Here is a 26,783-nt window from a genome sequence, read left to right on the forward strand (position 1 = left end):
ACATTAATTGGACGCTAGCTCTCATTTAAGTTGTGATTACCAGGGCTTGACGAACTGTGGTGAAAGCCGCTCACCAGCCCCGCACTGCGCACCACGGGTGAGTAGATTCAATGCTTTATCGAGCCCTGGTGATTACTATGGATGGAGTGGCCACTAGTGCACCCATGTGTTTTTTTTTCAGAAGAGGCCTCAAGGAAAAAACAAAAACCCTCCTCCCCGTCCACACACGCCTTTTTCCGAAAGAGCTCTTCCTTGTAGAAAGAGGTTTACCACTGTCAGAAAACCCCCTGCATTCTTTTGACTTTCTGTCAAAAGAACATAATTGCAGTGTGGATGTAAGTAGTTTTTCCAGAAAAACAGCTGTTTTCCGGAAAAACTCTGCAGTGTACACATAGCCCAAGAGAGGTGCTGCTGGTACACTGTACCACTGTGTACAGCTTCAATCAAACCCATGCCAAAATCCCATTGAACAAATGGAATAGTAAATTCTCTGCTAAACTTGTGAACTCAGGCTGGTTTAAAAACTTTTGATCTTTGGAAATTTGCTTTTTTTCCAAATCAAAATTTCTCAAAATTCCCTAATATCTTGATTCGGAAATGTTATAATGTTTGACTATCTTTGAAATGAAACATTTGTTTCAATGAGGCTGAAGCATTCTAATGTAGTTTACAGGCCTCCTCTCTCACCCTAGCCCAAGGTTTTCTGGTACAGTGAATGGGTATGGGACACATCAACCAACAGGTTTATATCACACGCTCTCCCAGACAACTAGCAGTTCCCCCTGCTCCAGTTCATTGATTTCACATCTGTCAGAGATTTCTATGGGCAAGTATATTTGTTCGCCTAGGAAATGGTTAAGGGGACTTTCCATGACGCAGCAGGCTGAGTCCTTACCTGTACCAGAGCAGGTCACATTAGCAAGAATAGTTCTAAAACAACAGATGCTCCTGCTCTTGGAGAAAGCATTCTCCTCTGCAGTCCTAGTCCAATTTCCTTTTGCAGTAGGAGCGCTCAAAGAATCTGATGTGATTTCACAGCTCTGTACTCCATACACCAGCTGTGCTGCTGGATACCTCAGCCTCTTGAGAGAAAATCATAAAGAACAAAAAAACGTGGCTGGAATTCAATTCCAGAGAGAAACACAAGCGGGTTTTTCGCTCTCACTGCATCTCTTCCTTCCTGCAACACTGCTTCTTTCCTGGCCCAGTTTGACAGAACTATTCCCATTCCCTTTTAAACATCTTTCCCATAATAATGGATCGGAGACCTAAATCTGTGGTTTTCAAACTTTTTTTTTCATGACCCAGTTGAAGAAAATTATTCATACTCATGACCCAGCATTTGACTAGAGCGCAGGCTCCAGGGTGGGGCAGCAAGGATGAGAGGTTGAGGATATGGGACGGGAAGACTTTGCTTGGGGGAAGGGGGCCAACCTACGTATTAATTCAGCACTCATAAAATATGACCATTGTCTGTCACCACTATTGTCTTGTTATTACATATGTATTCCCCCATCCGTCTGCGTCCATCTGTCAAATCTTGTCTTCTATGAGTGCAAGCTTTTGGGGCAGGAAGCTTTTGTTCTGTATTTGTAGAGCACCTAGTACAGGGAACAGGGAAGCTGACAGATTCACCAGGCCCCTAAGGCAAGGGTGGGGGACAGCTCAGTGCCCCCCAAAATGCTGGCACCTCAGGCAGAAGCGATGGGGCTGTGCTGCAGGAACTGCTCTGTGTCTCCCCACTACCGCACCCCCTGTCCGCAGTGCTACCTGAGGTTCGAGCAGCCACCACTGCTGCTGCAGTAGTGGCAGCAGCAACAGCCAGGAGCCCTGGGCTCTTTTGAATTACTGGGCCCTGGGGCAGTTGCCCCATTTTCCCCATGAGCAGGCTCGACAGAGTGGTCCTAGTCTATGACTAGGGCTCCTAAGTGCTACGGTAGTACACATAAAAATGAAATGTAGTAATTTAAACTTATTTTCACAAATTGAAAACTGAGCATTTATTTTATTAAAGAAACTTTACTAGATGTTTTTCAATTTAACTTAATACTTTTGAAATATAAGTACAAAACACAATGAAATATACTTTGCTAACGTCTACAAAAGAATCTAAAGAACAATGCACTTCCATCATTTACATGATTCAGTTTCACAATAAAATAGGAGAGCTTATTTTAATATTTACAATACTGAGAGAGGACTCTTGTGCTGCCCTTTGTTACAACTGGCTCATTTGGAATAATATCTAATCCCCTGCTCCTATGGTTGGACCTTCCTGGGCAGATCTTTGTGTCTGGCACAGATCCAGACTGAAGTCAATGGGGCACTGCAGGAATGCACAGGCCCACACATGTGTATCTAGTTGCAGGAACAGGACCTAACACCTTAAAGTAAGCAAGCATTTGCTTTTTCATCTTTAAATTTGTTCATCTTTAATCTGTCTTAAAATTCTACTTTCCAACCTTATGCACTTTATCAAAAAGAGATCTGCCATGGTTTATACATAAAGATCTGCTTCCACCCTTGCGTGTGTTCATAGAGTCGGTGGAAGCAGCATACACATCCAAGGCACATTTTGACCCAATATTTGGGTTTTATCTTCAGCAGAAGATTTGGTCAACTCATGGTAGTTACTGAGAACCCTCAAGGATATGAATCTATTAGCCTGGATAGCAAGGGCATTAGGATATTAACAGACCTAATCTTCTAGTGAAGACAAGCAGCTGGCATACTTTAAAGCTTATATCTATTCCACCATCCCAAATTACTGACATTTGGGATTTGCTCATGTTAATAATTTAACTACTTGGACCCCCACATCATTTCCATGTTGTGGGCTGGCATGTCCTATGTATGATTGTCTCAAGGTATACAGCATATTGACGGATTATATACACATTTTAAATTGTACAAAACAAAGTCACATCCTAACAAATAATAAATATTGATCAGAGTGCAGTATTGAACTAAAATAAATTAGAAAGAACCATTAGGTATTGACTTTCTTCTCTCATTTGGGGCGTGGGCCATAGACTATTAATGTCAACTGAAGTCTTTCCATTAGCTTTCAAGGGCTTTGGCTTGGGCCCTCTACTAGATAAAAACTATTTGAAAGGCAGGAGTTTAGTTAGCCTAAAAGTTGCTTATTGGCTATACGATCAAACAATGAAACTTGCCTTAAAAAGGCGGTATTGTCAGTAAAGATGACTAGAGCAACATTTTATATTGCATTTATTATGCAGGAAAAAAGTTCTTGCTGATTGTCTTCATCATTTAATTCAGGCACAAGGAAATAAGCATACAGTTGTGCATAAAACTGTTAACTACCAGCATACCACATATTCCCAAGACAAATATACGTTAGTGCGCAGTTTTCAAAATGTCACTTATTAGCTAAATTTGTATAGGTGTGATGATGATTCAAACTATGCACTTAATAAAACTTCTTTCACTTCAGCTAAGCTCGCCAGCAAATTGTTAACGGGCTATTGACAAAAAGTAGCCTTTTTTTATATTATTTTTAAAAAAGGCTGACACAAAACTCTCAAGATAGGTGTAAAACAAAACCCCAGCTCCAGATACACCCAGAACATTAAGAACTGTGGCATTTCAGGATTAAAAAAATATTTATTTATAAAAGGAAGAGCAGTGGATACTGCTATATGAGAATTGCACTCATAAGGTAGATATGCTGCTAATGATATGCTGTCATACTGGAAGAAGTATAGTTCAGTTGCTTTACATAAAAAGCAGTGCAGTTTTTTTGTTTGTAATTCACTTTGTCTCTTTTTTCCCCCCACCTCAAGACTTCACTGTGGATTCAGTATTAAAAGTAACTAAATAGCTAGAAAGTCTTTATCTTAAACAAAAGGCTGGGTTTACATGGAAGGTGGTGTGACAGGAGTCCATGTGGATGCCAGCCTAGCGTGGGCAGCGGTATCATACTGGCTGTCAGAAATGTCTGTGGATGTGCCTGTGTCATACAGCGGAGATCCCGAGGAGGAGGCAGTGACAGAGTGAGGAAGGGGTGGGTAGTGCGCAGTAGAGCCTCGCAAAAACTGGGAGCTCAGTCCATTGGCCATCCCACCTGACTGAGACACGGGTGTGATAGTGCTGTTATTCACAGACCACAAGTTGGGATACTGACTGCAAGAAAGAAGAAGGATAGATAATACGGACCATTAATTAACCCAGTTTTTCCACAGTCAGCAATGCAGTTTTATGCCTCAAAAAGCACATTCTAGGTGTTCTGATTCAGATACTTTAAGCATAGTGATAAACTTTAGGAAGGTTTGTGCTACTTCAGTACACTAGCGAAATCTCAGGCACTTAGACTGTGGATCACACTGATATGCTGCAGCCGGCATGCCGCGAGGATAAGGATCTAACCAAATCTTCCCAGCTCTCACTTTATAACTCTATTCCCCCCACCACACACCTATTAAAAAGTTCTTTACCTAGGACCAGAAATAAAAAAGTTGATGGGTGAGAAAAATTTAAAACGAGGAAAAATTTAGCTTTTCCATTTATTATTTAGCACTTACACAGCAATTTTCACCTGTAGATCCCAAAACACTTTACATTATCTCTTGTTATTCCCATTTTACAAATGGGACACCAAGGGTGAAGTGATTTGTCCAAGGTTACATGGTAATTCAATAGCAGAATGAAGAAGACAACCCAGGTCTCTCGACTCTCAATCCAGTGCTCTAGACTTTGCTGTCTTCCAAATGCAAAGACTTTTTTTGGGAGGGAGAAGAAGTGCTCGGGAGTATTGCTATTTCAATAGATTTATGTTCAGTAAAAATAAGTATCTTGTATTAGTAATATATACTATATATTTTAATAGATAAATGTTAACTTGTATATTTAATAAATAAGTGCATTTTCCACAACTCATATATATTAGCAGGATATTTAGGCTCCAGCTCTGAACTGCAAATTGTTTGAAAAAAATAGAGGGCCCAACCCCTGATCCCACTTAAGTCAATAGCAAAATGCCATCCAACTCCTCAGTAAGGGTGTGTCTAGACTACCTAGTTTTGTCGACAAAAGTGGACTTTTGTCGACAAAACAATACCAGCATCTACACTACCGCGGAGTTCTGTCGACATAACGTCAACAGAACTCCGCGGTTTTGTCGACGCTGGTATACCTCATTTTACGAGGCAAAACACCTTCTGTCGACAGAGTTCTGTCGATAGAAGGTGTTATTGCCTGTAACGTTGCGTCCAGACTACGGAGTTCTGTCGACAAAGCGGCTTGCTTTGTCGACAGAACTCCATGTGTCTGACGCAAATTGTCGACGGAAGTTTTGTCGACAGTATCTGTCGACAAAACTTCCGTCGACAAAACGCGGTAGTCTAGACGTACCCTAACTTCTAATTTAGGTGTCTAGGGATTGAGTACACATTCAACATCAGATAACTTTTTTCAATAGGTCTGGCAATGTTTTATTAAAATAATAATAAGTCTAAAAAACTGATATAGGACATAGGTCCATGACCTGAGGATGGTTTTCTTTGAGCTCTCTTAAAAGCAACAAACAAGGGCTATTGTTTAAAGAGATACTGTTTACTTGATCTCTGATACTTATCTGAGTGCTATTTTACTTACTGTTATTTACTGTTACTACCAATAACACTAAAGATTTGCAGAACTGAAAGACAGGAAAACAATTGTTCCTTATTTTTCCATGAATTTGCTTTGTGTATTTGGCAGCACTAATCAGTTTCATTGTTTCTCCTGTTTTGTCAATCATTTTCAGTATTTATAAGGAATTTTTATATCAACATGGAGGACAAAAAAAGCACTAAAAAAGGAAAATATGACAATAAAGTCATGAACAGGCAGAGAGACTTAGACCCGGTCTACTCCTAAAATTTAGGTAATATATCACTCAGGGTATGTCTATACTGGAGAACTATTTTGGGATACCAGATATATTCCGAAATAGCTACCCAGTGTCTACACAAGCTGCCCGTTATTTTGAAATATTTTTCAAAATAACAGGCGCACTATTTGGCATTCTGGTAACCCTCATTCCATGAGGGTTAAAGGATGTCTTGAAATAGCACACTATTTCGAAATTTGGGATTATGTAGATGCACCAAATTTCAAATTTCAAAATAAATTTGAAATAAGATATGCAATTTGCATAGCGCAAATTGCGTATCTTATTTTGAGTTTAGGGTGCTGTGTAAACACACCTTCAGGGGTGTAAAAAATTCACACTCTTGACAGATGTAGTTAAGCAGACAAAAGCTCCAATATAGAAACCACTAGGTTAACAGAAGAATTATTCTGTTGGCCTAGCTACTGTCTCTCAGGCGGATGGGTTTACTATAGTAATGGGAAAACCCCTTCCATCACTGTAGCGAGAGTCTATACATTAGCCCTTGTAGTGCAGACATAGCATCAAAGACAAGTGTAGTACCTAAACTCTTTGCTTTAAAATTAACTAGATTGCAAGCTGACACTGAAAAAAAAAGGAGAGAACCACTCACTTAAACCCTCCTCCCTCCCCCAATATATTGTAATTTGTGAAGATTTGGGGGCTGCATTGCAAAGGGACTGAATCCTACCTGGAGCTGGTAGATGTGCCAGTGCTGTGACTCATAGGCAGCATACTAGCGTGGGGGGGAACTCCTAGACTGGACCAGTTGTCATGGGATTGGAGCATGGAAAGGCAGGCTGAGGAATTATCAGCATAGGCTGCTGTGAAAAAAAAAAAACCCAAGCACTTAAACAGATAAGCAGTTAAAGTGAAGCACAGTTCTCATTTTCAATTCAGAATAAAGGCAGAAATGACACATATTTACCCGTTGGGTCAATCTGTCTATTTTATTGGGGCTGATGAGTGGCTGGTGGGCCAGCCTGCTATACAAGGTGCCCAAAGTTCAATTGAGAGTATATTTCACTTCCTACCTCAAGTAATTCCTTGCTGCAAAATGCTCCGTCTCTGATGGGAGTGAATTATGTAGCTCTGTGGTAACTATGGGGTTGAACTAGCAGAGGCTATGCCAGCTCGCCCTTCACAACCAGAGAAGGTGACTGTGTGGTATGAATTTAACTGGAGGAGAAAAATCCATAATGGGGGTTGGGGGAAGAAGCAGGGCACACAGAAAAGTCAATTATTTTTATGGTGTATTTTATTTTAATTTGCAAAACCTATGCAAAGGTTTAAGAGGCAACAAAAATCAACTACATGCAACTGTTCAACTTTAACACGCTTGACAGAGTTACGTATTGTAAGCAGTGTCTGTGTCTAGAACAATTTGATAACCACTATGCCATCTAGCTTCATAATATTTTATAAAATGTAAAATATTAAGCTTTTATAAAAAAGGAAGACCATTCAGTAGCCATTATTGGTCAGGACAGAAAACCCCAGAGCAAGTCTTAGGTGCATAGTCAGTTAAATATCCCTTTCTTTCTTCTCATTGAAGAGCAGTTGGATAGACATACTGTACCCAGTTCTGCCATCCTTACTTATTTTGAAGAGTACTTTATTGCACATGTAGTTTTGCTGGTTTCCAGGGGACTATACACTAATTAAGATGTTCTTCAATGTGAGTAATGGTGGCAGAATAGGCTCTCATTTATTTACTTACATAAATTAATGCCACTTGACTCAACTACCTAACTAGAATTCTATTTCTTCAATTCATGGCCATATCTTTAAGATGCTTCTTCCTCAAATTCTTTATATACAGGCAGTCCCCGGGTTACGTACAAGATAGGGACTGTAGGTTTGTTCTTAAGTTGAATTTGTATGTAAGTCGGAACTGGTACATATTGTAGGGGAAACTCTAGCCAAACATTTCTCCAGAGCTCAGTTTTATTCTCCCACACCTCACTTCCCTCAGTCCTTTATTCTCAAGCTGAGGTGTCTGCTGAGAAAAGCCGCTCCGCGTCTCCCTGGTCTGTTGGGGGGGGGGGCGCTAGCTTCGCGTCTCCCTGGTCTGCTGGGGGGAAGCAGCTAGTGCGGGGTTGCCTCACCCCGTTTGTAAGTAGGGATCCGATGTAAGTCGGATCCATGTAACCCGGGGACTGCCTGTACATACATATCCTCGTCACTTAAACCAAAGGTCCCCAAACTTCTTCTATCAAGCCCATCCTCTTCAGTAACAGAATAAGTCTGCGCCCATCCTAGCCCATGAGCAGAGTCACAGCCAGGAGCGAAGAACAGGAGTTGGCAGCTAGGAGCAGGGGCCACAGGAGAGGCCAGAATCTGGGCTCGGTGGCACTCCCTCCCCAACTTCTTGTGAGGGCTGGCACAGGCCCAACCGTGGCCCCCCAGACATTCTTCCATGACCCCCCCATAGCAGCACGCCCCACAGTTTGTCAATTGACAAACACTGCCCGAGTAAACTACGCTATTCTAGGCTAAAAGTCATTAAACTATCCTTCATGTCAAGATTCCTGTTCCACAGCAGGACACAGGGACAGTGTTAGCACAATACTGTCTAAAAGCCTAACATTGGATAGAGTATTACGCAGTCTTACCTTTTCATTATTAAGATATTACAAAAATGTATTTACTTTTTGTTATGGCCTTTCAGTCACTGTCACCAGCTCTCAGCACAAACTGGGTTAGATATTAATCTCAGTTCCAATGAATTACTCCAGATTTACACGGAAGCAATTGATCAGAATATAGACTACAAGTTTAATTTCCCTCTTTAAATAGCCGCAGAGTAATAAAGACTTACTTGGGGAATTGTTTCTATGGACATATGGATTGGGGTAAGGGGCAGAACGGTGATTCCTTAGAGATGAGAACCTTTCACAGCTGTGAGCAGAAGACAGAGATAGAGGTGCTCCAAACTGAGTGTGCGGATTGGCAGGGGGGCACAGAGTACCAGTTCCAGGAATAAGCCAACCACCTACTGTGAGAAAGAGAGGACATTTCATCACATGGATACATAATGTCACAGGATAATCTGTGAATATTATGGTCCCTTTGAACACTAAAACTCGGAAGTTAGGGCTGGTCACAAATTTACCAAACAACGTTTTTCCAACAGAAAATACAAATTGTCAAAAGTAAATATTTGGAGGAAACATGCCGCCTTCTACAAAAATTCATTTTGCAAGAAAAATTGAGTACAAAAAAGGCAATTTTATAAGGGCAAATAACCACCTTTTCTCCCAGCACTGTTGAATGACATTCGGTATGGCATCTCCTTGCCCTTTACAATAGATGCTGTATAATAATTTACATTTAAAAAAAATATTTTACCTGTATTACTAATTACATCTTAGATTATTAGACCTGAAATATCTTAAAACTTTGCGTTGTTTATGTTATCTGCCTACTTAATGCATATCACTCACTTATTGGACAGTAAAACCAGAACGATTAATTTAATCTTTTGTTTACAGTTTCTCTTTTTGGTTTTGTGCTTGGGAGTCCAATACTGATATGGGATGCTTTAATCCAAAAGAAAATGTTTTTTTTTTATAATTCTATTCTCATTACAACTTGTAAAAGCCTTTTATTCAAGTTGTGTCCCTAAATGTTTTGACAATGTCATTTTAGAACAAAATTGAATTTAAAATTCTAAGACATTTTAGCCATCTTGAAACAAAACAATTTTAAAATTGGTGCCTCCAATTTTTAGTGTGCTTTAAAAATAAATTAAATCAACCAGTGAGGTGTTTTTTTTTTTTTTTTTTGGTCTACATTAAAGCATAGCTGCAGCAGCTCTTTTAAAGTATGGCCATGGCACGAGCACTGGGGAGAGAGAAATCTCTCAGCACCCTATGTAAACCATCTCCACAAGAGGAGTAGGTAATAGCACTAGGAGCGTGGCTCCCGGCACTGTAGCCTGGTTCACATTAGTGCTTTAGAGCACTGTAACTTGCTTTGTTTGAGGAGGGGTGTTTTTTCAGACCCTTAAGCCAAAAAGTTACAGCACTATAAAGAGCCAGTGTAGACTTGGCCTTTGACTGGAAGGGACTTGGAGAAGTCTTCTAGTCCAGTCCCCTACACTCAAGGCAGGACTAAGTATGATCTTCTAGAAGATCATACTTAAGCTATAGCGAGAGTTAACATATGCCCGCAAACAACACTAGTGTCTAAATTTTACTCAGCTACAACATATCACTAAATTGTATTGAAAGGAAATACAAGAGAAGCTGAGAAGAAAGAGAAAGTATTTTTAAGTTATATACTTGAGTGAAATTAAACATACATTGTGAATACCCAGACTGCTGATTGTCTCCAACTTCATCCATCATATCTTTGTGATCACTTCTGTCAAATAAGCCACATTTTATTAAAGAAAAGTATTTGAAAGAAATGTGCTTTCACAAATATGTAATTTTTCTGCAAACTTTGTTAACTGTGTTTAGTGAAGAATTCTCACCTTTCTTTTGCATCAAGGAAAGCCTTTGCAAATGGATTGTATTTAATTTTTAAAGCTGTGATCTAAAAACAACAACAAAAATCTTATTTTGCAAGTGTTACTACTCATTATCACACAAAATTTAGGATCGGACCCTGCTTCTCTAAAGTTAGTGGGATTGTACCATTGATTTCAGTAGCAGTAGGATTAAGGCCATAGCATGGACTTGTGTAAAGTAACTAAACAGCATCTGAACATCTCAAAATGTTATCAGTAGACATTAATTATTCTGACTACAAAATTTAAAGATATCCAGTCACTGCCTAAATTGCCTGGTTTTATTATCCTATTAAGGAAACACATAACCAATAATAGTTAGATTGACTAGAATGAACAACAAAACTCAAAAAAGATAATAAGATCAGTTACTTAGAGTTTAAATGTGAGTTATCTGAAAACTAGTCAGTTTTAAAAATGACATTTCCAATTAATATATTATTATTTCATATCCTTTAGAATGGTGAATTTATTCTTACTGATTTTCTAACACCAGTAGTTAACTTTGATAAATTCCAAAGAATCTTTATACTTATACTTCTAACAAAGAAAGTAACAATATATAGGAAACGGGGAGTTAGTGTTACAGTATTTCTACTGGATTTTATATTTAAATTTCAATCAAACTCACTTCATATGCAATTTAAAATGAAACACAGAGAACTGAAAAAAATGTTACATAAACATTTTGCTCTAGTATCTTTTGCTTTGCTAATTCAGAGCATGTAATCATATGTAGGTTTCTTTCCCACTTTGGGCATACCTCCTCATTCTGATATGCTGTCACAGCTATAAACTGGGTCTCTGGGAAGGAATGGCTGGTTATCATACGCTGAGGGCCACCAACTCTCACTATATGAATCCTAGGCTCATACTTGTGCAAGGAGTTCAACATGATCTGTAAATATATGGTAGCACAGAGAAGCATTGTCACAGTGGAATGCACATACCTACAGTTATCAAGCACTTTTTTATTTTAAAAAGTTAACTTTTGATATTTCTAGTGGGGGAGAGGGAAGTCCAGGGACACTAGTAAATTCTAAAAGTGTAGCCTGACAAAAGATGATAAAAGTAAGGCATCTAAATTATCTGCCTAAATATTATATTTGGCAGGGCTGACTATTTCTATAAAGATACTGCCATAGACAGATAGGCAGATATGCACTTTGGCTCTGTCCACACTGCAGAGCTATTTCAGGATAGCTCTAGTATCTCGAAATAGCTATTCCACGTTTTTAAAATGCGCCCATTATTTTGAAATATATTTTGAAATAATGGGCGTGCTATTCCAGCATCTCTGTAATCCTCGTTCCATGAGGGTTAAGGGATTTGTTGAAATAGCACTTTATTTATTAGTGCCAAATTTCACTATCTTGAAATAGCTTATTTTGAGGTAAGGGTGCTGTGTAGACACACCCTTTGGAGCTTCAAATAATTCAAGCCTGAAGTATCTATTTTAAAAAGTCCCCAAAGAATCTATGATCTGCTTGGAAAGCTCATCATCTTAGTTAATTTGTCTAAAACTATAGCTAGTACTGACTACAAAACTAAGTGGCAACAAAATTGAAGAATAGCTTTTAATATAAGGTAGGGATCAAAAGAAATCTAGTTTCCCTTTCTTGGTAAACTCTAAGGCAAACTCCTTGTCTTCCTTTACAGGTAGGTAAATAGGTCTGAGTTTTTAATTCTTGCTCCTAAAAAGCAACCGATTCTGTGCTATTTACAAAAAAATAAATAAACTCCTTTATCGAGTATCTCTGTATTTCCCACAGGTGAGGACAGCCCTCCTCACCCCCACCCCCCGTTTTAGAGGGGCAGCTTTCCAAATGTGTCCCAAATGTACAGGAAATTCTGGGTAGGTTTAACTGGAGGTTTAAACAGCAGTTACGTTTTTGAGGCTGCGCTGCTTGTTGGAGGGAAAGGCTTGGGGAAAGTTTTCTTCCAGCCCAGACTTAGCTACACCCTGGCTTTGGTGCCAGGCTAAACAAGAGGGTCTCCTCCCCTCCCTTGCCCACTGCTCACGCTTAGTGCTAACCTCCAGCCCCGGAGGCCGAGGCAAAGAGGCTCTGCCCCCACAGCGCCCCCCGGAGCGCGGGGCAGGGGCAGCTTGCGGGGCGCCCCCCTCCGGGGCTCTCGCCCTAGCACAGTCCCGGGGCGGCCACTCACCTGCCCCCCTCCATTGAGCTTGTTGGTGAGTTTGACTTTGCTGAAGGAAACCGGCGCCTTCATCCAGTGCGCGCCGAAGTTGGGCGAGTCCGGGTGAATGTAGACGCAGCTCGGGGCCTGCGGCTCGGGTTTGCCCCCGGGCACCCACTCGCCGTTCACGTACTTCCAGCGGTGGTTGTCGGCGGCCACGAAGTCCAGCAGGAAGGAGTACATGGCGTTGGGGTCCAGGCCGGACACGCTCACCTTCAGCACCGGGAACATGCGCCTGGGGGAGAGAGCAGGGCCAGGGAGAGGCGCATTGTCCGGGGGAAAGTGCTCCGGGGCAGCCGGGCCGGGGAGCGGAGCGGGAGGGCAGGCTGGGGAGATCCTGGGGCCGCGGGCAGAAGAGCCCTGAGCCCCGCTCCGCTATTTCCCAGGATCTTCCGGGCAGCCGCGTTAGCGTCTCGCCTGCCTCTCCCAGCCAGGCCTGGCCCTTGACCTTTCTCTGTCTAGGGCCGGGCCGTCCCCGGTGCAACGAAGCAGCCGGATCCCACAACCTCCCGCCCCCACCAGCAGCGCACAGGGGCGTCCGAGGACCTTCCGCTCCTTTGTCCGGCTCGGTGCGATCGCACGCTGACACCGCCTTTCGCTCGGGGCTGCAGACCCCTGCGCTCGGGCCACGCTGTGCGGAGGGGAAGGGCCGCCCGCTGCACTCGGGGGAGGGTAACCCCGGCAGCATCGGAGGCGGGGGGGGGGGGGCAGTAGCGGAAGATCTAGGAACTGGGATCTCCCGCCACATTACGGGGAGGTGCTCCCCAGCAGGACTGGGTGGGAGGGGGCAGGGCAGGCTACAGCAAAAAGGGAGAACTCAAGACCGCCGGAGGGATCCCCAGCAGCATGAGATTAGAGGGTCTCCAGCAGCTGAGGGGTGGGGGGGGGCAGGAGCCGATAGAGCCCAACATAATAGGGCAGCGGGGGGTCCATCAGTTAGGAGGGGGACATGGGGAGAAGACTTGCTGGGATCTTCAGCACCAGTGGCCGAGCACTCGTTGGGGGCTGTGTCCAGCAGCAGCGGGAGCTGGGCAGGCGGCACCGGGGCTGCCAGCCACAGCTGTGTCCCTACCTGCCGTTCTTGGTCACGATCATCTCGTTGGTGAGCTCCTTGAAGCGCAGCCACAGCTCATTCTCCTCCAGGGTGACTCGCAGCTCCCGCTCCGTGGGGTCTCCCTTCTCGCTGCCAGCCTGCAGCTCGTTTTCCACCGCGCTCAGGAGATGGTCCACCCGGTACTGCAAGCTCTTGCCGGAGCTCTCCGTGCCGGGAGAACTCATCCTCTCGCCTCCTCCCCGCCCCCCGCCCCCCCACACGCCACTTACTGCCCGGGAGCCACCTCCAGCCTCAGCTCTGGCTCCAGCCCCTGGAAGAACGTATCGGAGGCGACTCCGCACCGCGGGAGAGGGGGACCCCGAAGCTCCTGGGAGGGGGCCCCTGGCTGCTTACAATGGGAAGGATCCAGGCTGGTTGCAAGGTGGTGGCAGAAGGGTTAATCCACTTGACCTCTTTGGTCAGCACGACTGGAACTGGCCAAGGGGGAACCAATTATACCCCCCCAATAAATATCCCCTGGTGACATCACAATGCCTGTGGGGGGGTCCCCTGATTGGAGGAGAGCCCCTTTGATGTGTCCGGCTGCCCCAGCGGATTGGCTCCCTGCGGCCATATCAGAACAGTGCCCGGGGAAGCCTGTGATGTTAATTGCGGCCAGTGGGATTAAACACGGCTATTTTATGTAAATCTGCCCCCAAATGTTTGCACCTCTATCAAAGCCGCCGGGGCTGGGGATGCAGCAGCCTAGGAGGAAATGGCCCATCTCAGCAACAGCCCCATAACCTGTGTGCAGCATCCTCCTGCCTTCTCAGCAGCAGTCTTTATAGGTACATTGACATGCCGCTCGCAACACAGAGCAGCAAAGCCTAAAGGTTTTATTTTAGACACCAGCCAATCCTAGAAAGGAGACACCCCTAGCGCGACTTATTATTTAGGTTGTATTTACAGCCCCTCTGCCCCCCGTTGAAAAGTCTCAGAGGGGTATCCATATCAGTCTGTAACTGAAAACAACTTTTTTAAAAAACCCGAATAGTCTTACTGCACTTTAGGAACTAATAAAACATGTAGATGATATCAAGAGCTTGGAGGTATTTGCAATGTATTTCTGTGAGATATTTAAAGCCTCACCATCTAAAAACAACTCTCACATTCACAGGGTCACAGATTGTGGCATTCCCTGTCTATGTGAACGGCTTTAGGGGAACTGTAAGTTGAGAAGAAATTTCAAAAAATAATCAAAAAATTACTGACCAGAAAGCACTTTTCTGCAAGCACTCAGTCTGATTATCCCATGCAACTGCTGCCTTTTCACAGACTAAAGACTTTACTGAGTACCTCAGACCGTTTTTAGCCGGACTGTAGCTCAGTCTCTTACCACTATTCTTTATACCATACACGCATATGAAAATGACTACCGATTACAATCATGTAAGTATGCCAACATTTAATTTGGAAATATTTACAAACATCCGTTGAGGCTTAAATCCTCCCTTTTATAACAAAGAAGACATTCTATGTTTGGTTTGGGAGAAAAGAAGGTCCTTTAAGTGTTTTAACTGAGAAACATTCAAATTCTCAGAGTTTCATTCCCAGGCCAAGACCTAAACAGAGCGAGTGAGAGAATGAATATTTGGATACATACTAATGCTTTGGAGTAGTTTGAATTCTCAGGAGGTGCTGCGATCTATGGTGTGAGGGAACAGTTTATTACCTTTCTGTGAGAATCTCTGGATAGAGGGAGAGGGGGAGAGAGGTGACAATGAGCAGGAAATAGTTCAATGGGGTCTCTTTAAACAATAACAATCGCTTTAAACAGGAGCAAAAGAAGGGGAGGAGAGGCAGTGCAGTGTAAAAATAAGGATTTCTCCAAAAAAATCATACAAATTCCCACATTCAAAATACCGGGTATTACTTTTATCTGAACCGATTTCATGAGATTTTTTTAAAGTTTGCTTTTAAGAAAAGTTTCTTTGTCAATGGCAATCTCTTTGGAAGAACAAGTTATAGCCACTGTTTAGTATAGAGACAGACAGGCACTCAGGGAGACGGACTTACGCTCATTTTATATAAACATGCCTTTTTTTTTTACATTATACTCACATCTGGATTTCAAAAAAACCCTGCTACTTTAGTCAAGTTTCAAATACATCATATGTTGCTGTGCCCGTTTTCTTTTTTATCTTAAGTATAGAAATCAAATTTGTATTTTAAATAGCTACATGAGGTAATCGAATGAATGGTACTTTGTTCGACCGTGTTGCTTTTTAATTATTGTGTTTATCGCTAGTTCAAACATTCTCTGTTACTTTTCGGCAGCAGATGTTTTCCCACTTTGGGTTAGTATTTGCACAAGATTTTTGTTTTAATTGAATCGATACGCTTTGCTTATTGAGCGCATCTCGTCCACTTTTGTTGGGGAGTGATCTTTCTCTTCAAGTAGGTTTTCAAAGATCGAGCAAGGAGAGACGAGACAGTCACCGCCTTGAATATTTCCTCTTATAGATCCTTTCCACCAGCCGAACTGTGACGCACTGATTTAACTTACGGTGTTTTATTAAAAAAACACTTTATTTTTAAAAGGCATGAACATTCAACCTCAGCAATGCTACGCGGAGCTGTCCATTTTATCTGTGGCAATCTGGGTTATTGTGGGAGTTCTAACATCTTATTATAACAGTGCAAAATCCTGCATCTCAACATTTCTCAAACTTAATCGAAAATAAGACCTTGGACAGCCCATAGTGCTTAGCAACTCAGTTTGTATCTTTAAAAGCAAACCAAAACTTCTCTCTATTTTCGTCAGATTCTGGTTTTTAAAGTGTTCTGAAATGCTTTTTTATTCTAGGGGATCCGGGGTAGGACGAAGTTCGTTCTAATTCCCCGGCAGGTCTTACTTTCCTACTAACTCATGGTCGGAAGAGCTGACACCTAATACAGTCGAGCGGAATCGAAGGCGACAGGTCTGTGTTAGTGGATTTAGGTATGAAAGGGACACTGGGTTTGATTTGGTTGTATATTGAAGATGGTTCGAAATGTATCCAAAACATTGTTATTTACGATCCAGAATTAAAATATTTCGAAGCAAGCTAATTCCTTAATTTGAAAGAGGAACAAGACGTTTAAGGAAAGCTCCAGCATGAGGGCAACACAAATGCTTAGCACATTATCCCATTTTGCGTGTCCTATCACGAGATGTTATTTTCTCATCTAATTTACCGTTCAGAAGGAAGACGGCGTTTATTTCACTTGCCTAACATTTGCTTTAGTAAGTGGCTTCCCCAGTTCGCTCCAAAGAACTAAGCATTGCTCCAAGATTTAAAGGGCAGTTTTTAAATTAAATCTTCCGGGTTTAACTTTAAACAATTGGAAAAGAATGCCTGCAGGTTTGTTTATTTAAACAGCAACGCCAAATAAGTGCGAACTGTGGGAGAGCGGTGTATGTTTCGGGAGGGCAAGGGAAAATAAGATTCCCCCTCCCCGGGCAGCTATTTGTGCCATCTTCTTTATTATTATTTTCCCCCTCTGCCCTGCTTCTCCTTTCTGATCTTAATTGCACTTTGGTTCTCAGGAGAGAAAACTCTCCACTTTCACAGCCTTTTCACCGAAAGCTGCAGTGCATGACAGTTTACAGCCAAAAACTTCCTCCAGCCGAACAGCTATAAAGACTCCCAATTTATAGCAATACTTTCCTTCTTACACTGGGCAAGTGCCAGCCTCCAGCTGTTCCCCCTAGTTCGTCTGTCTGCATCTGCATTTACCATCACCCTAGGTAGAAGGAGCTGCCATAGAAATACTCGCAACCGCGTTCAAAGGAGCATGCTATTATTATATCCCCTTGATACTAACTATAAATATATATCTCTCAACTGGAAATGCTAAATACCAGCGAATAAATCAATACCTGGGGTACTTGTTTTGTTACCTTTCAGTGTACATTGCAAGATTATGTAATATGTGCCTGATTCTTTCCACCAGATCACTCTCCCCCCCTCCAAGACTCAGGATTGAATCATTGCAGATATGAAAACAATCAAAAAGAGCAACAGCAAAAATCGGGCTATTAATTATGTCATCACATTAAGGGCAAATTAGAAGTGTCAAGAGAATTTAGCCCTTAAAAATAAATGTCCCTTTTCTCCTGACTAGCCTTAGACTTTTAAAGGTAATTTCAGTTTATTGTGTACTATTTGAGTCATGTGGGTCTCTAGACGTGTCAGTTGCCTTCCCTTTGAAACTAAAGGCAAATATTCTGTTGAGACCAACCAGCTCGGAATTACCAATATACGCTCAATAAATGTGCAAACATCTTTGGCATTAGAAACCTCTGCTCATTTATTGTTGTTGTCTTGGGTGCTTTTTACTGAACATTTCCTTCAGACCAATAAACCTTTGGTTTTAATGGTCTATGTAAATCAAGCAAATTATTCACATTATTCAGAAATCCCCCAAATTTACCCAACGTGCCCTAACCAAACTTGCGAACATATGTCATTACGGGGATACGTTCCCCTATAAACAGATGTTTGAACTATGAAGATGACAATGTACAAAACCAAGATCTTTATGGGTTTAGATCATAAATGTGAGTATTTGCTTTTATGCTCTCTATTTTTAAACAAGAGACACGTGGTTTATGTTTGTTTTTGTAATTGTAGAGGCATATGACCACTGCCCTTTACAAGTCTTTTTTTTTAACCTTTCAGAAAACAGTTGCCTGACAAGTAGCCAGAGTAAAAGTTTTCTCCTTTCTTGTTTGCTGTTTTGCACGGTAAGGCATATGCAGGTGCCTGCCCTATATTTTTGACCGCGGGAAAAACTCTCATTGATTCGATCAGAACTATCTATACTCGAGGACTCTCATTTTTGAGGCCTAATTCTTCTCTCATTGAAGTCAGTGGTAAAATGTCTACCAACTTCAGGGGGAACTGGGATAGGTGACACCAGTTGGGGAGAGGGGAGGGACTATGGGTAACAATATTTCACACTCCCCTACACAAGCTCTAATGAAAGGCTGACAAAGATTAATTAACAGGGCTAGCAAGGCAAATATATTTTGTTTTAAAAAATCAATCCCTTGCTTATATTTTTCAATGCCACAACAATCTTGCATAGATTTATACTTGTATTTAAACAGACTGTTATTGCACAGGCAGCTGGTGCAAGTTGGGTAACAGAAGAACCATCCAGGACTGTAGGGGTGTGAATACACTGCACCCTTATCTCGAAATAAGCTACGAATTTGAGCTGCACAAATTGCATTGCTTATTTTAAGTTAATTTTCAAATAGCTTATTTCAAACATTTCAAAATAGAGTGCTATTCCGAAACATCCCTTAATCCTCATGGAATCAGCTTTACAGGGACATCGGAATAGCGAGCCTGTTATGTTTGGAAATGATGGGTGCGCTCAAAAGATTCAGAATAGCTATTTTGGGATACTGGAGGTAGACATAGCCTAGCAGCCTATTACTTTGAAAAGTGCAAAGAGGAGGCCACATACTGGCTTGTGAACAGGAGAGGGGAGAGCGATTGTTCATGTTTTTTAACCGGGCAGCATTATCATCTTTAAAAAATGTCTATTCTGCTCTCAGTGGAGAAAATGGGAGTTTGGGGGGCACAAAGTACATGGTCGCTCCTACAAGTTTAAGGCTACTATACCTTCTATCTATGTTTTCTTATGTCTTCACTGGTTCTGGCCCCTAACTCCAATTTCTCATTGAGACTTCTGCCTGAAAAACGACATTAGGCTTCATTGAAAAACTAATGTTTCAGAGATAAAAAATAGCTAAGACAACATGAGTGGTTCAACAGTTGACAACAGTTCTCAGAGTAAGAAAGTGACTTTCCAAAATATTTGGAAATTATAATTAACATCCAAAATAGCCATGATAACACTAATCTGTATTTATATGGCACCAATTCACCATTTCCCTGAATTCTGTACAGCTATTTATATTAGTGCAATGTGAGTGTAAAAGGCTACCAAATCAAAATGGTAGCAATTAACTACTTTACGCTGGAGAAAATAACTATAGAAGATATAGAGCTATAGTGAATCGGACACAGAGTGCCTCCCTCCCCAGAAAGGGCATTACAAAACTAGTGAACTTAATCAATTATTGTCATAAAACTGACATCAGATTGGTATTTAGATGTCATGTAACATTAAGACTTCTAGAAAGGGATTTGAAGCCCGAAGGCAGGTTTTACAAAACCAGATTAATTTTCCTCTCCCTATTTTGTTTTTCCATCCTACTGTCTCAATTCCCCTCTCCCTCCTTCACTCCCAACTCCACCACCAAGGTAAATACATTTCAGTTATGTATTGTACAAACAGCAATAAGAATGACAAGAGTTTGACAGCCAACTAAGCCCTCATCATCTCATGCCTTGTCTAATTAAAACAAAATACAGGACTATGTAGCACTTTAAAGACTAACAAGTGTTACATAGTCCTGTATTTTGTTTTAGCTACACCAGACTAACATGGCTACATTTCTATCACTTGTCTAATTAAGTGGCTCTGTTGCCTTTGTGTGTGCATATTTGCCTTTTCTGAGTCCCTTTAAAATGATGTCACTAAGATCATTTCTCTGGTTTGTTGCTTTGACTGTGTCACAGTCATTCAGTTATGACAAGGTACGAAGCCACTTCCAATGCTCCAGGCTGTGCATGAGAGATTACAAGAACTCTCAGAGCCCCTGCCAATTCATGGGTGATCTGTGTTGGCACTGTAAAAGGAAAGGAAAAGGATTTCAGAGTGCCTCCACTGCAACCCTTCCCAGATGGCTGAAAGCTGAATAGGCTTGTGTTGGCTATTACCAACTGTTCTACGTTACTTTGATCCCGTTTTGGAATATTAACTTTGATATTAATAAATGTGAATAAATCCAACCCCAAGGAAAGGGACATGAAGTGAACTAGAATTTGGATTTTTTTAAATCCCCCCAGACCATATGTCTCTGCTTTTCCGTATCTCTTTGCAACCACATGAAACACAAATGTCCTGTTCTTTCTTTCAAACTCCTTATGACTTAGCTCTGTCCTGCCTGTCCAGCATCAAGCTGCCAGCCTCAATCATCCTATTCTCCCCGTCTCTTATGTTGGTCCTTAAGCACAGGAAAGCACACAGTCAAAACCCTCATTCAAGTTCTTCTTCAAAATTCACCTCTTCCAAATGTATAGATTATGTTGCAACTTGATAGCAGCTAGGCAGTGAGGTGTTAAGTTATGGTTCCTACTGAATCGCACACATCATATTGCTTTTGGTACCTTTTGTGCTCCTTCTCCTCCCTTGAACTGCTTGTTTATATCATCCATCGGTTATTGTTTATTGTTTAGATTGCATGCTTGGTAGGGTACCTGGTAGTGTAGACACAGCCTTAGGGAAAACAGACAGTCCACTTATTTAACAGCTCATCGAAGAAGTTCTCAGTAGAGTTCTTAGGAAGCCAGAGTACGAATTCAAACTGGCCCCTCTTCCCCACATGCCAAACTCTGATGGAGGAGCTAATGGACATACTGCCTGCCCTTAAAGACGATAAATAACCGTTTTGGTCTCAATAAACTAAACTGGCTCTTGGAGCTGTATTTTGCTCTACCTTGCACCACTCTACTGAAATTAGACCCTATAGGAAGAAATGAGGTCTAGTGTCAAGGTCAAAAGAATAGGTGTTAGGTGACCTAGTTTCTAGTCCCACCTTCTCCATTGACTTGTGTGATCTTGGGCAAGGCCTTAATGTCTTCGTATTTCAATTGCACTTGTGATAATGTTTTCAAACCTTTGTAAAGTGCTTTGGGTATGCCTACAAGGCAAAGTTAATTTGAAATAACAGCTGTTATTTCAAATTAATAGCGGCTATACATGCAACCAGCTATTTCGAATTTAATTCGAAATAGCGGAGCCCTTAATTCGAATTTGGTAAACCTCATTCTACGAGGAGTAACGCCAAATTCGAAATAGCTATTTCAAATTAAGTGCTGTGTAGACACTCAGTTCAAAAGAGGGGGCCTCCAGCCCTTCCCAGGAACCCCGGTGGCAACTCTGGGCACAATCAGGAAAACTTATTCTCCTCTCCCCCAGCCCTGGAGCCATTTAAAGGGGGTAGACTCTGGCCACAGTGGCTGTGCCAGCTCCAAGCCTGCCAGCCCAGAGTCAGCAGTAGCCACCAGGGCCACTGACCCAGTGGCCCCAAAACATGAGCCAGCAAGCCACTGGCAGCCAGCCCTCCAGCGCTCCCCAGGAGCAGTCTGCCAGCTCCCGGAAGCCTGACAGGGGCTGGAGAAGATGGGCGCCTTCCTGGTCCAGGTTGGAGATCATGGACCTTATTCAGGTTCGGGGGGTTGCCCCCAACGTTCATGATCTCAGCACTAGATGGTGGAACGCGGCCATCTAAGGCAGGATAGCTGCCAGCCTGGCCACCAAAGGCCACATGCGAACCCAGAAGCAGGTTAGCATGAAAGTCAAGTTGGTCCAGCGAGACTCCCAACCCTGAGCCGTGAGCTTTCCCTCCCCCTTCTTCCCCTTGCTTCCCCCTTTCAGCTCCCTTCTCCAACCCTCTCTCTTCCCCTCTCCCACCTCCTTTTCCCAGTCTCCCCAGAGGTTCATCCCCCCCCCCAGTTTTGTTCAATAAACCTAGTTTCTATTTTTGAACATACGTGTCTTTTATTTGACATCAGGAAGGGGGGCTAGGGAGGGGTAAGTGGAAGGATGTGAGGGAGGAATGGGGCACGAGTCCCCGGTGGGGAGGACCAGGGAGGCTCTGAGGGCTCCTCAGGGTGGATGCTCTCCCTCACGGCCTCCTGGATCCTGACATCCCCCCGATGGACCTCCTGGATGGCAGCCTGCACCAACTGCAGCTGGGCTGATGGCAACAACCCCACGAGATGCACTGGGGCCGCTCTGGCTCCATGTGGCCGAGTGCTGTGGTGTCCCAAGTGCCGGCACTCAGGGCACTCCAAGACACGACTACTTTGCTGTCCCTCATCAAGGTAGACAAGCAAGCGGGGAACCCTGAAAACTGTCTGTCCAGGGTGGGGGTAGGGTCCCTTTAAGCACAGAGCTCAGTTAGTCTCAGGCAGCAGCTCCACACACTAAGTCCTAAACTGATGCCCTGCCAGCACTGGTTCCGGCCAGCCTTAACTTCGGTTCAGAGTCCACTCAGTGTGGATGCGCTATTTTGAAATAGCAACACATTATTTCGAAATAGTTTTTGTGTATAGATGTGTTATTTCAAATTAGCTTGATTCGAATTAACTATTTCAAATTAAGTTAATTTGAAATAGCGCTGTAGTGTAGACATACCCTTTGAAATTAACAAATGAAAATTGAAATAGAATACTAATTAGTATTATACAGGTTGCACCTCTATAACGGGGACTCTCTGATCTGCAATGGACCATGGAAGTTCCAAGATCCTGCTGCTGGAGATAAGGGGGGACCAGGAGCTGGGGAGGCCAGTGTGCAACCCAGCTAGGCTGGCTGGGGAAGCTGGAAAGCCTGGTGGGGTAGCAGGTTGAGGGGACAGCAGCAAAGGGGCCAGAAATGACCTTCCCTTGTCTGGAAAAATCCTTCATCCCAGACCAGTCAGGTCTCGAGGGTGCCAGACCAGGGAGGTCCAACCTGTACTACAATGTTATAATAATATACTGTAATTATATTTTTCATATCTGTCCCATTCTTGTGTTCTCTCAAGCCAATTAACACAGAAACTAATATCAGGTAAGATGTTTCTTAATGGTCTAAAATTTACTTTTTCATACTTTGGGGGTGGGGGCTTTTTGTTTTTCTTTTCTGAACTATTGCAAGTCTGTTTTCCCCAATATGCTCTGCCCACCAGGTGTCCTAAACATTTATCCTTGTTGTTGTTGTTGTTGTTGTTGTTGTTGTTGTTGTTGTTGTTATTCTATCCTGTCCACCTCCCTTCGTACAGATGCCATTTTGGTTCATCATAGCTCCTTTAAAAAAAAGTGTGTATATTAAATAAAGGCCTCTTTAAACCTTGTCTCATCATCTAGCAGTTCATACGTGTTCTCATTACCACTCAATATAACTTGTTCCTGCTAAGGAAATGACAGATGAAAGTTAGGGAAAAATGTTCATTACATGGAAAAGGGTAACCCTCTTCTCTCAACAAAGGACATAATCCTGCAGTGCTATTACCATGAGGGGCATTTCTTCCTGACCCCTGATGGTGACCTATTTATAAGCTGATGCATGAAGACAGATAACCTTTATATTTTTGTCCAAGCTGATTTAACTATACTTATTCATATAGGTAGCCAATCTTTTTCTTACTAAACTATGACCCTGCCATTGTCATCTAGATCAATCCACTGGGTGTTTACCACATTCCTTCCTTAATCTAAATACTTCTACAGGTTGTCAGAAAAACATATTCCACCTCTTGATTGGCAGACAAGAATCCAGACATTCCAAAAACTATACTAACTGTACATATTTAATTCATTAAGTTGAGTTAATCAGTTCAAAGTGCTTTACAAGATAAGCACTAAACCCATCAAGTATTATTGTCTTATATAATCTCCTCCACAAGATGATTTCATTTTTGACCTACAGGTTCCAGAGGTCAAATTTCTTATTTTTAGATCAAAACTATTAAACAGCAGTAAATTTGTTAGCTACTGGTATTTCTTTTCATTGCTCAAGTCTGAGGGTTTTTCTGCAAGTTTCCTCCTATTCTCTGTTGAAGGTTCTTATATTTCCATTAGCTATATGGTTTTGTAGAGACAATAAGAATGTAATACAACACATTCTCTAAAGTACAAGAAAATAAGCTCATGAGTATCCATCTGTACTACTTTTTAACTGAATTATGAGCAAAATACTTCATTGACCATTCCTTTCCCCATCGCAGGCAAAATTTTCTGATGATTGGATAGTAAATGTTTGGTTATGCATCTCTGATACCATGAAGAATCTGATTCAAAGCCCAGGGCCGGCCCACAACATTTTGGCACCTGAGGCGCGGAGCTCAAATGACGCCCCCATGCCTCTTCGCTACACCAGCAGCAGACACAATTTTCTACACTCTGAGTCCTAGTGGTGCTCCCCCGCCCCCCGTCTGGCACCTGAGGCAGCCTCCTCAGTTCGCCTCATGGTAAGGCCAGCCCTGTCAAAGCCTACTAAACTTATTGAGAAGTGTGCTATTGACATCAGTGAATTTTGGCTCACTCTCTAGTTGAAATACTGGTATGTCCAAAGCTTAAAGAAAACTTGTGCTTTGTTCTGACATTTTCTTTGCATTTGTGAATGTGAATTATGCATAGAAAGAGAAGAGACATTGATCCCCAAACCAATCACCTCTACATAATCCAATATTTCTAATAAGTCTAATTACAAAAGGCATTTCTCATATGCAATGCTGTGCTAAGTGCATTGGTATTCCATGCTCCCCACTTCATTCCCAAATGAGCTCTGGAACTCTTTGTATCAGCTGCAGTAGTGCTCCAGAATGCAAAAGACTGAAGGATTCTGAGGCACTTAGTTCAAAATAGGAATCTAAGAATCTCACTATAAAGCACCTCTAAATATTTTGGTTTACTTTAAAATTAAATTCTTTCTTATGTAGTGTGATAAGTGAGATCTGCTAAAGCACTTTAGCTAACAGCCTCCTGAGTTAAATGGAAGGGAGCTGTTGGTAGCATAGTTTTGGTGAAAGGCCTTCAGTTATGGAACTTGTTTCTCCCTTCTTTTCACAGTTACATGTTGCAAATTCCATCCGTTCTTCCACTTTTTTGAGGAAGGACTGGGTTAAGCAGGGTGGTAGGTGTTAGGCTGATGCCAAATGGGATAGATGAGGAAGAATTTTTAAGCTATTTCATTATTTTGTCTATTTTGTATTGCATGTGCACCTACAGTAAAAATATATTCATGTTAAATGAGAATGAAATAGCTACATAACATGGAAAATTTTGAACACAAGAAGAAATACACTAGCATCTTTTTAGACATTTTACCCCAGAGGCAGCTGTCTATAATCATCTGTGCCTAAAGCTAGGTTTGATCTCTCAACTGGGAGAATCCTATTTCTTTTTAAAAAACATCTAGGATATTTTTAGCTGTACCTAGCACTATAGTTTAGGGTGCTTTGTTCACATACAAAGTCACATTTTATCTTGCTGAGCTTTAAGGAGGAGATGTCACCAATTTTTGTAAAACTAATAGCTTTACAAAAAAAGAGAGAGGTTTGGCTTTAGCTTCATCAAAGTGTAGAATTTTTCCTTTCGGAAAGGACTCTACTTAAATAAGTTCCTAAATATGCATGGCTTTGACAAAATTGATTTATGATCAGACTTTAATTCAAGAGTTCCATTGAGGATAAAGGTCTCCCCACATATCAGTGGTAAAAAATTAACATATACATACATACATACAGTAAACTGATTTGTTAATTCCATTCAAATATAAACTGCAGTGATTTAGGTCTCATTCACTCAGCATGGAACCCTAAGATTACCTTAGATTTGCCCATTGTTTTCAGATCTCCAACAAGTTCTCTTTCTCTCTGATTTCTAAAATGCAACAGAATGTGAAACTGTTTTCAGATGTCACAAGCTAAAATATCATGATTATAAGTTTCTGCTACATATTTTAGATCATGAAACTTGATCCGCAACATGTCAGTTAATGAAATTTGAGCCAGATCAATTCCTGCCTATCAGCTGAATCCTATAGTTTTACTTAAGAAAAAATGCCCTTTTTTCCTCAATGGCAATTTTACCTGAATTCGATCTGCAAGGCTGAATCTGTATTTAAGACAAAATTTGGTCCATACAAATCTTATCATTTTGGTCTCAGGGAATCAATGGAAGACTTTAGTTAGCTTGTATGAAAATCTTCATATTTGCAAGGATGAAACCTTTTGGTATGGGAGATTACATACAAAGTTATTGATTACCATCATAGACTCTAGGGATGTTAGCGTGTACCCGAGTTCACTGTTAACCAATAGGCTCATCAGTTAACCCTCTTGGTTACACACAGTCCCGTCCCCCTGCTGCCTCTGTTTCAGAGACAGGGGAGGGGGGAAGATGGGAGCTGATATGTGTGGGCTCCCTAAGGCTATGTCTATACTACAGAGAGGTATCACGGAAAAACTCTGC

The 26,783-nt window shown here is 42.0% G+C and overlaps 1 protein-coding gene across 3 annotated transcripts; it reads right to left on the bottom strand.

Annotated features, from left to right (window-relative positions):
- Positions 1-1,995: 1,995 nt before the first annotated feature.
- On the bottom strand, positions 1,996-14,159 carry TBXT (T-box transcription factor T). Of its 3 annotated transcripts, none has more exons than XM_006139110.4 (8): positions 13,678-14,150; positions 12,576-12,840; positions 11,173-11,307; positions 10,374-10,435; positions 10,200-10,261; positions 8,715-8,891; positions 6,585-6,717; positions 1,998-4,146 (listed from the first exon to the last, which is right to left on the bottom strand). In XM_006139110.4, exons 1-8 carry the CDS (start codon positions 13,881-13,883, stop codon positions 3,879-3,881), a joined length of 1,308 nt encoding a protein of 435 aa, XP_006139172.2. In that variant the 5' UTR covers positions 13,884-14,150; the 3' UTR covers positions 1,998-3,878. The 3 variants fall into 3 exon arrangements, with proteins under 3 accessions (XP_089633451.1, XP_006139172.2, XP_006139174.2); XM_006139112.5 differs by lacking the exon at positions 1,998-4,146 and adding an exon at positions 4,513-4,777 and having other exon boundaries at positions 13,678-14,159; XM_089777325.1 differs by lacking the exon at positions 11,173-11,307 and having other exon boundaries at positions 1,996-4,146.
- Between the last annotated feature and the right edge of the window lie 12,624 nt (positions 14,160-26,783).

This window comes from Pelodiscus sinensis, chromosome 3 (genome assembly GCF_052426305.1).
Source record: "Pelodiscus sinensis isolate ZL-2025 chromosome 3, ASM5242630v1, whole genome shotgun sequence".
NCBI classification, from domain to species: Eukaryota; Metazoa; Chordata; order Testudines; family Trionychidae; genus Pelodiscus; species Pelodiscus sinensis.